Source organism: Oncorhynchus mykiss, chromosome 13, assembly GCF_057628025.1.
Source record: "Oncorhynchus mykiss isolate SJ-2025 chromosome 13, ASM5762802v1, whole genome shotgun sequence".
NCBI lineage: Eukaryota > Metazoa > Chordata > Actinopteri > Salmoniformes > Salmonidae > Oncorhynchus > Oncorhynchus mykiss.
This window is the reverse complement of record NC_143034.1, coordinates 67,953,871-67,966,370: the sequence shown is the minus strand read 5'-3', so window position 1 is coordinate 67,966,370 and position 12,500 is coordinate 67,953,871. Positions and strand designations below refer to the sequence as shown.

Sequence of the window (12,500 nt, the reverse complement as noted above, 5' to 3'; positions counted from 1 at the left end):
TCCTGTCCTATTTGCAGCTGGTCTACTGGCTTCGTTCTGTCCCTCCTGTCCTATTTGCAGCTGGTCTACTGGCTTCGTTCTGTCCCTCCTGTCCTATTTGCAGCTGGTCTACTGGCTTCGTTCTGTCCCTCCTGTCCTATTTGCAGCTGGTCTACTGGCTTCGTTCTGTCCCTCCTGTCCTATTTGCAGCTGGTCTACTGGCTTCGTTCTGTCCCTCCTGTCCTATTTGCAGCTGGTCTACTGGCTTCGTTCTGTCCCTCCTGTCCTATTTGCAGCTGGTCTACTGGCTTCGTTCTGTCCCTCCTCTCCTATTTGCAGCTGGTCTACTGGCTTCGTTCTGTCCCTCCTGTCCTATTTGCAGCTGGTCTACTGGCTTCGTTCTGTCCCTCCTGTCCTATTTGCAGCTGGTCTACTGGCTTCTGTGAAAAGAGGGAATACAATTGGAGACCGTGAATAGGCCAGTTCTATTCGGAGTCTGAATAATGGCGCAAATGGGGCATGAAAGAGAAAATGGTGGTACAGGAAAGTCAAATAGTTAGTGAAAGAACTAATTGCCTGTACATGAAAAGAAAAAAGTGGAATCGGTCTGTTTTAAGGATAGATGATACAATGGGGCGAAGGTTATTGATTAAAGGAGAGGGTGAATGAAGGGAAAGAGGGATGGCTCCATTAGAGGAGTGGAAGAGAGGGGAAATGAGGAGCAGGTTGAGGGATGAAGGAGTGCAGCTGGGGTAGGGTATGTCTGATTCTTGACAGTACAGCTGACCCGGGTTCAAGTAGTATTTGCTTTCTTTCAAATACTTTGGCTGTGCTTGATTGAGCTTGCCTGGCACAAGGGAAGCAATGGGAAAAGTCACAAAGGAGCAAACCCCACCCATCTGCACACCCTGTCCAATAAAATGCTCAGTAGTATTTGAACCCAGGTCTGGAATACAGTATATCTGGTCGCTGGTCTGTCCGGGGGCGGAGGCAGTAATCAGGTTCCAATTCCACCACAGCAGCTCTGTGCAGCAGATCAGACCAGGCAGGGGGACACAGTCCCTTTAATCAGAACACTGGGCAGTTTGATTAGCTAGGTCTGGAATGGATGCCTGGTCTGTCAGCACTGCAGGAGACATTATTAACGGTTGTCACTTGTTACTACAGCCACAAAGTCAAAATTGTCTATATCGTAAAAATGCATGCTGTTTGTTTAACTTAATTTAAGGTTAGGCATAAGGTTAGAAGTGTGGTTAAGGTTAGGCATAAGGTTAGAAGTGTGGTTAAGGTTAGGCATAAGGTTAGAAGTGTGGTTAAGGTTAGGCATAAGGTTAGAAGTGTGGTTAAGGTTAGGCATAAGGTTAGAAGTGTGGTTAAGGTTAGGCATAAGGTTAGAAGTGTGGTTAAGGTTAGGCATAAGGTTAGAAGTGTGGTTAAGGTTAGGCATAAGGTTAGAAGTGTGGTTAAGGTTAGGCATAAGGTTAGGGTGAGGTTTTAAGAAGTGACATTTTGACATAATTATGACTTTTTTGGTTGTGGTAACCACTAGTGACCACTCAAAGGGTTCATGAGGTTTTAGAGAAAGTTTTTTTTAAACTGTAATTGTATTTACTGGATAAAGAAAGTGTTTATTTTTATTGAGCCTTTATTACGTGTAGAGAGGATAATGAAAACCAAGAATGAATGAATTAATTTATTCTAATAGTGATTGATGAAGGAATGAATGGGAGATTTCTACCACTGATCGATGACCCTTGTTATCCATTAGTACTACAACCATCACAGCAATGTGACATTAAAGTTCTATCATCTATCCATCATATCAAAGTCATGTGATCTATAGGAAAAATAAGCAGCAGGAGAAAGCCAGTTTAAACAGTTTCTACAGGACTGGTACTCATCATAACATACTTATGGCCCCAGTGAGCACATGGAATTAGAGAGGGAGGGAGGGAGAGTGCAATCGTTCCCATATGTGCTCATTGACACCTGATACACAGTCCTGGTGGGTGAAACAACATTCTCTCTGAGTGACACAGATGTGCTCTCTGTCTGGTTAAGCTGGGCTCGCTAATACGTAAGGAGAATGGGAGTGAGAAGGCTCCTGTGTTTTTATTGGGAGAGGGACATTAAATAGACCCATAAATCCATAATCTTTAGAGGTAGACACTGACTGGGTCTGTTTTGGAGAGGTCTTCTGTCTGTCTCAGTGTGTCTATAACACTACCACTCTTCATTGTAAATCACCTCTGTTTTTATACCTGTTATTACAGGATCATCCTTCTTTGGAGGGGTTATCACCACTTTCCCTCCCTCACTTAGAGAGAAATAGGCTACACACACACACACACACACACACACACACACACACACACACACACACACACTCTGACTGTTTCCCTCCCTGTAGAGACCAGTCTTTCCTCTCTTTTCAGAATTCTACATTTTGTCATCAACACCTGTATTATTATTCGCCTCACAATTTAATGATGTCACTTCCAAAGTACCTCTCCCGTTGGATTGGTCCGTCTCTGACCCCAAATGACCCCATCGTTGAGGCAGGTGAGCCCTGTCCTCCTCGCTTCCTCTCTACTTCCCCATTCAGACCCTCCAAGTCACGCACCATCACTCTCTCCCTCCTCCTTCACTCCCTGGATTCCTACAACTCAGACCTTTGTGTTTATCTTTGTTCTGCTGCTAAGGAAAACATACCACTCGTTTCTCTAGACAGCCTGATGTCCAGATGCTGTGTCCTCTGTGGGCCCTGTGGTGTCAGCAGCAGCCCTGCTCTCTGTGGGCCCTGTGGTGTCAGCAGCAGCCCTTGTCTCTGTGGGCCCTGTGGTGTCAGCAGCAGCCCTGCTCTCTGTAGGCCCTGTGGTGTCAGCAGCAGCCCTGCTCTCTGTAGGCCCTGTGATGTCAGCAGCAGCCCTGCTCTCTGTAGGCCCTGTGATGTCAGCAGCAGCCCTGCTCTCTGTAGGCCCTGTGATGTCAGCAGCAGCCCTGCTCTCTGTAGGTTGAGTGGCCGCCAGGCAAGGTCCCCTACCCTAAATCTGAAACACCGTTTTTGGGGAGACAGGAGGGAGACTGGGAAGGAAGGGGGAGCTCTATAGCCTGTTGGATAACTCTGGCCCCCCCTGGCCTCCTGAGTGTCCCCCCCCCCCACACACACACAAACACACATACACACACACACCTCTGCACAACCACTGCCGCTGCTGTCAGCGAGCGCTGCTGAATTATGACATCACCATGTGTCTGAGACTCTGTCAGGCACGCGTGCCATCAGATCTGGTGTGGACAACGGACACAGTGACATCATCACCGTCAGACTGTTAGATGTAGGGCTAGCGCGTGTGTGTGTGTGTGTGTGTGTGTATGCACAGGGTTCTGTTTGATATTACTGCCGTTTATTTGCCTTCAATCCTGGAGCTGTCTGTTGAAAGCTGCTGTCATGGTAAATTACATTGGCTCTGTCTCAAATTGCACACTTCTCTGCACTGCTTTTGACCCGATCCCAAGGGCCCATAGTGCTCTGGTCAAAAGTAATGCACTACGTAGGGAATAGGGTGCCATTTGGGATGCAGATACTTTGTACAGGTCAGACAGAGGGTAATCTCGGCACCCAGAATGGAATCTTGCGTGTACGTAACTCTGTCACAAGAGCCTAGACACAGGACATCTGGCTGAGACTGCCCTCTAGTCTACCCTGTCATTTAGGTCAAGGCACGTCTTTTTAGATTTGATGTAAGGCATATGTTGCCAAGGCTATATCTTTAGGCCGGGTCTCTTCTTAGCACGGTGTTACTTTACCTGAGGAAAATGAGCAAAGAGATTATGACAGAGGTGTGTGTGTGTGTGTGTGTCTGTGTCTGTGTCTGTGTCTGTCTTGGCGACGCGTCATTGTCCGGCCTGCGCCATTTGGGCATCTCCCCAGCTCAGGCCTGGGAGTATCCTAAAAACAAGGCATTTAGTTTACTAAGTCATTTAGTTGCTGTGGGACATGTCAGTTATTACTAAGTAATTTAGTTGCTGTGGGACTTGTCAGTTATTACTAAGTCATTTAGTTGCTGTGGGACATGTCAGTTATTACTAAGTCATTTAGTTGCTGTGGGACATGTCAGTTATTACTAAGTCATTTAGTTGCTGTGGGACATGTCAGTTATTACTAAGTCATTTAGTTGCTGTGGGACTTGTCAGTTATTACTAAGTCATTTAGTTTCTGTGGGACATGTCAGTTATTACTAAGTCATTTAGTTGCTGTGGGACATGTCAGTTATTACTAAGTCATTTAGTTGCTGTGGGACATGTCAGTTATTAATAAGTCATTTAGTTGCTGTGGGACATGTCAGTTATTACTAAGTCATTTATTTAGTTGCTGTGAGACATGTCAGTTATCACAACAACAGACAGAGCTGATAGATAATACGTTAAACACAATGAGACAGTTCTGTTGACAGGTCTCCTGTGTTAAAACAGCTTGTTTCATCCACTGGTACACAGTGGCAGCCAGTAAGAATGAGGACCAACACTACTGCTTTCAGACAACACTGCCCTAACGTTATGGCAACATTCAACACCAACCAAGAGTAAGTACTGTACAATAGTCAGAGCCCAAGTCTCTCTGAGTTTGGCCAGAAGAGCAGAGAAGAGCTGGTTATAGAACACAGAGGAGAAGAGATGGTTGTAGAACACAGAGGCGAAGAGCTGGTTGTAGAACACAGAGGCGAAGAGCTGGTTATAGAACACAGAGGAGAAGAGCTGGTTATAGAACACAGAGGAGAAGAGATGGTTGTAGAACACAGAGGAGAAGAGATGGTTGTAGAACACAGAGGAGAAGAGCTGGTTATAGAACACAGAGGAGAAGAGCTGGTTATAGAACACAGAGGAGAAGAGCTGGTTATAGAACACAGAGGAGAAGAGCTGGTTGTAGAACACAGAGGAGAAGAGATGGTTGTAGAACACAGAGGAGAAGAGATGGTTGTAGAACACAGAGGAGAAGAGATGGTTGTAGAACACAGAGGAGAAGAGATGGTTGTAGAACACAGAAGAGAAGAGATGGTTGTAGAACACAAAGGAGTATAGATGGTTATAGAACACAGAGGAGAAGAGATGGTTATAGAACACAGAGGAGAAGAGACGGTTGTAGAACACAGAGGAGAAGAGACGGTTGTAGAACACAGAGGAGAAGAGACGGTTGTAGAACACAGAGGAGAAGAGACGGTTGTAGAACACAGAGGAGAAGAGACGGTTGTAGAACACAGAGGAGAAGAGACGGTTGTAGAACACAGAGGAGAAGAGACGGTTGTAGAACACAGAGGAGAAGAGACGGTTGTAGAACACAGAGGAGAAGAGACGGTTGTAGAACACAGAGGAGAAGAGACGGTTGTAGAACACAGAGGAGAAGAGACGGTTGTAGAACACAGAGGAGAAGAGACGGTTGTAGAACACAGAGGAGAAGAGACGGTTGTAGAACACAGAGGAGAAGAGACGGTTGTAGAACACAGAGGAGAAGAGACGGTTGTAGAACACAGAGGAGAAGAGACGGTTGTAGAACACAGAGGAGAAGAGACGGTTGTAGAACACAGAGGAGAAGAGACGGTTGTAGAACACAGAGGAGAAGAGCTGGTTATAGAACACAGAGGAGAAGAGCTGGTTATAGAACACAGAGGAGAAGAGCTGGTTGTAGAACACAGGAGAAGAGCTGGTTGTATAACACAGAGGAGAAGAGCTGGTTATAGAACACAGAGGAGAAGAGACGGTTGTAGAACACAACGCTCTCTCTCGCGCTCGCTCTCTCTCTCGCTCTCTCTGTACCCCCTCTCTCTCTCTCTCTCTCTCTCTCTCTCTCTCTCTCTCTCTCTCTCTCTCTCTCTCTCTCTCTGTACCTCTCTCTCTCTCTGTACCTCTCTCTCTCTCTGTACCTCTCTCTCTCTCTGTACCTCTCTCTCTCTCTGTACCTCTCTCTCTCTGTACCTCTCTCTCTCTGTACCTCTCTCTCTCTGTACCTCTCTCTCTCTCTCTCATTTATTAAATCCATGCTATGAGCTCTCCATTCGTCATGAGCCCCTCCCTCTACAGACATTCCTATCTGTCATAATATTCACCCAGAGGAAGCATATGAGACACACACACTGTACCCACCAGCCCCTCCACACACACACTGTACCCACCAGACCCTCCACACACACCCTACCCACCAGCCCCTCCACACACACCCTACCCACCAGCCCCTCCACACACACCCTACCCACCATCCTCTCCACAGACACCCTGCCCACCAGACCCTCCACACACACCCTGCCCACCAGACCCTCCACACACACTGTACCCACCAGACCCTCCACACACACTGTACCCACCAGCCCCACCACACACACCCTACCCACCAGCCCCTCCACACACACCCTACCCACCAGCCCCTCCACACACACCCTACCCACCAGCGCCTCCACACACCCTACCCACCAGCCCCTCCACACACACCCTACCCACCAGCCCCTCCACACACCCTACCCACCAGCCCCTTCACACACACCCTACCCACCAGCCCCTCCACACACACCCTACCCACCAGACCCTCCACACACCCTACCCACCAGCCCCTCCACACACACCCTGCCCACCAGCCCCTCCACACACACCCTACCCACCAGCCCCTCCACACACACCCTACCCACCAGCCCCTCCACACACACCCTACCCACCATCCTCTCCACACACACCCTACCCACCAGCCCCTTCACACACACCCTACCCACCAGCCCCTCCACACACACCCTACCCACCAGCCCCTCCACACACACCCTACCCACCAGACCCTCCACACACCCTACCCACCAGCCCCTCCACACACACCCTGCCCACCAGCCCCTCCACACACACCCTACCCACCAGCCCCTCCACACACACCCTACCCACCAGACCCTCCACACACACATTATAAGTACATGTACTGTACCTGAATAAGGCATTGCCATGGTACTGTACCATTTGAAACATCCCCCGTTCATTGTGGCTGTGGTGTTTATCTTACTAAGGAGTTATCATCTCTGTCTTTGTTTAGTGTCCACGTTGCTTAGGAAATATCTGGCTTGGTATGTGTTTAATAGTCCCCCAGTGGATGGAGATATTTGGACTTCTGCTGAGTTCTCCATATACCTCACAGATGGTGTTGGATACAAGACCCCAGCACTTCTGCTGAGTTCTCCATATACCTCACAGATGGTGTTGGATACACTTCTGCTGAGTTCTCCATATACCTCACAGATGGTGTTGGATACAAGACCCCAACACTTCTGCTGAGTTCTCCATATACCTCACAGATGGTGTTGGATACAAGACCCCAACACTTCTGCTGAGTTCTCCATATACCTCACAGATGGTGTTGGATACAAGACCCCAGCACTTCTGCAGAGTTCTCCATATACCTCACAGGTGGTGTTGGATACAAGACCCCAACACTTCTGCTGAGTTCTCCATATACCTCACAGATGGTGTTGGATACAAGAACCCAACACTTCTGCTGAGTTCTCCATATACCTCACAGATGGTGTTGGATACAAGACCCCAACACTTCTGCTGAGTTCTCCATATACCTCACAGGTGGTGTTGGATACAAGACCCCAACACTTCTGCTGAGTTCTCCATATACCTCACAGATGGTGTTGGATACAATACCTGGTATGCTGCTCCAAGAGACAGTACATCTGAGGATTTACTTTAAAGACCGCTCTATTGAAGTGTGTGTGTGTGTGTGTGTGTGGGGGGTGGGCCAAACACACAATCAAACCTGTAACCTTGATGATAATGATATATGCACTTCATGCTACGTTGATTTGGACAGGACCATGGTAGGTGCAGAGCAGCTACACACACACACACACACACAGTCTTGGCCTGGTGTATTGAACTGGCTCAAGCCCTTTGTTTTGGTTGGGCCGTGTATAGTGTGGTGTGATGGCCCAGGGGAGAGGGAGACTACCGACTGGGATTCCTTCCCATTGAAATCAATAGAGACCACATTTCCACAGTGTAACTAACGTCCACCTCCCTGTACCAACCGATCCCCCCGCAAGGCCTTGAGCTTCTACACGCTGTCAATTCTCACATTACTGTGCAACCAACCAGATCTATAAATGGCTGAAGGATTGTGTGAGTGCACATTAGTGTGTTTTGTCTATTTGATTGGGTGTGTGTGTGTGTGTGTGTGTGTGTGTGTGTCAAAATCAAATGTATTTATATAGCCCTTCGTACATCAGCTGATATCTCAAAGTGCTGTACAGAAAGAAACCCAGCCTAAAACCCCAAACAGCAAGCAATGCAGGTGTAGAAGCACGGTGGCTAGGAAAAACTCCCTAGAAAGGCCAAAACCTAGGAAGAAACCTAGAGAGGAACCAGGCTATGTGGGGTGGCCAGTCCTCTTCTGGCTGTGCCGGGTGGAGATTATAACAGAACAAGGCCAAGATGTTCAAATGTTCATAAATGACCAGCATGGTCGAATAATAATAAGGCAGAACAGTTGAAACTGGAGCAGCAGCACGGCCAGGTGGACTGGGGACAGCAAGGAGTCGTCATGTCAGGTAGTCCTGAGGCATGGTCCTAGGGCTCAGGTCCTCAGAGAGAGAGAGAGAAAGAGAGAATTAGAGACAGCACACTTAAATTCATACAGGACACCGAATAGGACAGGAGAAGTAACTCCAGATATAACAAACTGACCCTAGCCCCCCGACACATAAACTACTGCAGCATAAATACTGGAGTCCTCCGTATGTAACCAGTGGAGAAGAGCCATGGAGAGAAAAACGCAATGAGGCGTTTAAATGAAGAAGTAGAGATGAACCAGGCCATGTTTCTATCCCCCTCAGCACTTGATCCCCAAACCACAAGGCTGGGAGTGTGGTGAGGGAGACGTCAGAGAGGGGAGAGCAGGGGAGGAGGGGAAGTGGGCTTTTAATTAGACCTGATAGGGCCCACATGTGGGATGGGTCCCACCCTGCACATGTGGAGAGCTCTTTGAGCAGATCATTATGTCTCATTTTCACCCCTGTTTTCTTCAACCTGTTGGTTCAGTCTCATATGTGATGGATGACCTTGGGGACTGCCTCACATTCTGAAACGGGGGATCTTCCCACAGTGAGGCCCGGCCCGACACTCAAACTTTAATCTAGAAGCTCTGCACTACACGGCAGCTCAGATTTGTTTTTTCTTTCCTCCACTTGCACCCCCTGTTTTCTTAAACCTGTTGGTTCAGTCCCATACATGACAACAAGCCTTGGGATTCAACCATTTTCTTGAATGAGGGGTTCCCACAGTTCACAGTGAGAGGCCTTGTCACACTAACTACACGGCAGCTCGGGTATTCCACGTGTTTGTTTTTCCTCTGCCTTGCAACGAGGTGATTAGTGTCGCTGTGCGAGCGCCCGGGCGACGACTGCCCTCTTTAGAGATGTCACCACACACAGCACACACACGTGTCAACCCTCTCCTTGTTGTTGCACAGCTGTGGTGTCACGCTCCTCCGAGGGTTGGCACGGCGACAGACGGGTGGTAAAAAACGACAACAGTAATTTGGGGGGGGACAAGCCCAGCGGCTTACTCTGTGGAAACTTCCACTGAGCCTGTTAACTCAAAGCCCAGAGTAGGCTCTCAGCGTAACTGGAGTACTGTACACACACACACACACACACACAAATGCAGGCAGACATGGGAAGACACACATATGGATGAGGACGGACGGACGGACGGACGGACATGAACACACATGAACACACATGAACAGGGGGTTGTCTGTGTTTTTCAGACTTAAAGATCTGTATCATTAGGCCAACCTAACCTCTGTTGTTAGTCACCCTTCCATTTCCCTGACCCCATATCACTGTCAGGGGAGCAGCAGCCCTGAGGTACATTCCAACAACGTTGTTTTGACATCGGTTTCCACTGAAGATCTTTAGGCATGTTGTGACAACTACTGTAACATTAAATTAACTCCAGTTGTCACTCTACCTCTTCCCTGTATCAGTGTCAAGGGAGCAGGAACCATGTCTAACGTTCTCACAACATTGTTGTGACACCTACTGTGCCGTTACGCAAAAGCTAAGCTCAGTTGTTACATCCTTCCTCTTCCCTGACCTTGTGTCAGTTTCAGGGCAGCTGCACCCCTGTCTAATATTGTCTTATGTTGCAACATTATGTTGTTTTAACGTTCTAACAGTGTTGTTTTGACACCAATTTCCATGGTAGCAGTGTTTCAGTAACATAGAGACTCTGTCATAGCAGTAATAGAACCTGGTGTCGGGGGCAGAAGTCACCTAATCTGGTTCAACAACAATAACAAGCCTTTCATTCATTATTTCATTTGGACAAGTCCTAGTTTGACCTCTGTGAATCTCTCACAAGCAGTAATAGTAGTAGTAAGTAGTATAGTCTTCATCTACTACTGTATCTGTGACGTCTTCACCTCTACTACTGTAACTGACGTCTTCACCTCTACTACTGTAACTGTGACGTCTTCACCTCTACTACTGTAGCTGTGACGTCTTCACCTCTACTACTGTATCTGTGACGTCTTCACCTCTACTACTGTAACTGTGACGTCTTCACCTCTACTACTGTAACTGTGACGTCTTCACCTCTACTACTGTATCTGTGACGTCTTCACCTCTACTACTGTAACTGACGTCTTCACCTCTACTACTGTAACTGTGACGTCTTCACCTCTACTACTGTAACTGTGACGTCTTCACCTCTACTACTGTAACTGTGACGTCTTCACCTCTACTACTGTAACTGTGACGTCTTCACCTCTACTACTGTAGCTGTGACGTCTTCACCTCTACTACTGTAGCTGTGACGTCTTCACCTCTACTACTGTAACTGTGACGTCTTCACCTCTACTACTGTAACTGTGACGTCTTCACCTCTACTACTGTAACTGTGACGTCTTCACCTCTACTACTGTAACTGTGACGTCTTCACCTCTACTACTGTAGCTGTGACGTCTTCACCTCTACTACTGTAACTGTGACGTCTTCACCTCTACTACTGTAGCTGTGACGTCTTCACCTCTACTACTGTATCTGTGACGTCTTCACCTCTACTACTGTAACTGTGACGTCTTCACCTCTACTACTGTAACTGTGACGTCTTCACCTCTACTACTGTATCTGTGACGTCTTCACCTCTACTACTGTAACTGACGTCTTCACCTCTACTACTGTAACTGTGACGTCTTCACCTCTACTACTGTAACTGTGACGTCTTCACCTCTACTACTGTAACTGTGACGTCTTCACCTCTACTACTGTAACTGTGACGTCTTCACCTCTACTACTGTAGCTGTGACGTCTTCACCTCTACTACTGTAGCTGTGACGTCTTCACCTCTACTACTGTAACTGTGACGTCTTCACCTCTACTACTGTAACTGTGACGTCTTCACCTCTACTACTGTAACTGTGACGTCTTCACCTCTACTACCATGTTGTTTATGAGTCAAATTTGCTGTCAAACATCATGACTCTTAGCCATAACAAGTTGCTCAATGTGTCTCTCTCATAGCCTCTCTGTCTGTGACCTTAACCTAACCCAGGTATTCAATCAAACTCTGTGTCCTCCTGTGTGTCTCTACAGAGTGCCCAGGGACTTCAGAGTAACAAGGACTCTCGAATCCTTTGGGTCAAGGACTCTGACCACATACTGACCACTGGCTTCGATCAGGTGACGACATTACTACACATAGTGTGTGTGTGTGTGTGTGTGTGTGTGTGTGTGTGTGTGTGTGTGTGTGTGTGTGTGTGTGTGTGTGTGTGTGTGTGTGTGTGTGTGTCTGTGTGTGTGTGTGTCTGTGTGTGTGTGTGTCTGTGTGTCTGTGTGTCTGTGTGTCTGTGTGTGTGTGTGTGTCTGTGTCTGTGTGTGTGTGTGTGTGTGTGTGTTAAAGTGTATTTATTAAACTCTACATGATTATGTGTTCAGATGCGGGGTCGGGAGGTGAGACTGTGGGACAGCAGGAAATTGGGTTCCTCTCTGGGCTCTGCCAACCTGGGCACCTCCAATGGGTGAGTACACATTGACCATGCTGTTAGTCTGTCTGTATGTGTTAGGAGTGTGTGTGTCTGTGGGCCTTGCCATAGGCCTACTCTCGTGTGTGTGTGTGTGTGTGTTGGAATGTCCAGGAGCTGGCCCCAAACCAAATTTGCCACAGATGAGAGCTGAATATCTATGATATTCAGTGTGTCTTCATGTTCAGTGTACATTTACTCTGCAGCCTGTTGTGGTATGAGTACAAACTGCACATATGTGTGTGTGTGGCTTGTGTCTAGACCCCTACATGTTCTAGGCTGTGTCCCAAATGGCACCTTATATTCCCTATGTAGTACACTACTGTTGAGCGCGGCCCATAGGGCTCTGGTCCAAAGTAGCACACTCTATAGGGAATAACGTTCCATTTAGGACACAGCCTCAGAATATTGAGATTTTGGACCTCCCAGACTTATGACAGTACCTCTCTACATTCCAAGCATTTCC

At 47.7% G+C, this 12,500-nt stretch overlaps 1 protein-coding gene across 1 annotated transcript in view; it reads left to right on the top strand.

Annotated features, from left to right (window-relative positions):
- coro7 (coronin 7) overlaps positions 1-12,500 on the top strand; it is a 270,650-nt gene that overhangs the window by 76,091 nt on the left and 182,059 nt on the right. The window contains exons 8-9 of the mRNA XM_090197319.1: positions 11,607-11,693; positions 11,949-12,031. Coding sequence (XP_090053445.1) covers positions 11,607-11,693; positions 11,949-12,031 — 170 coding nt within the window. The remainder of the gene's footprint in view (positions 1-11,606; positions 11,694-11,948; positions 12,032-12,500) is intronic.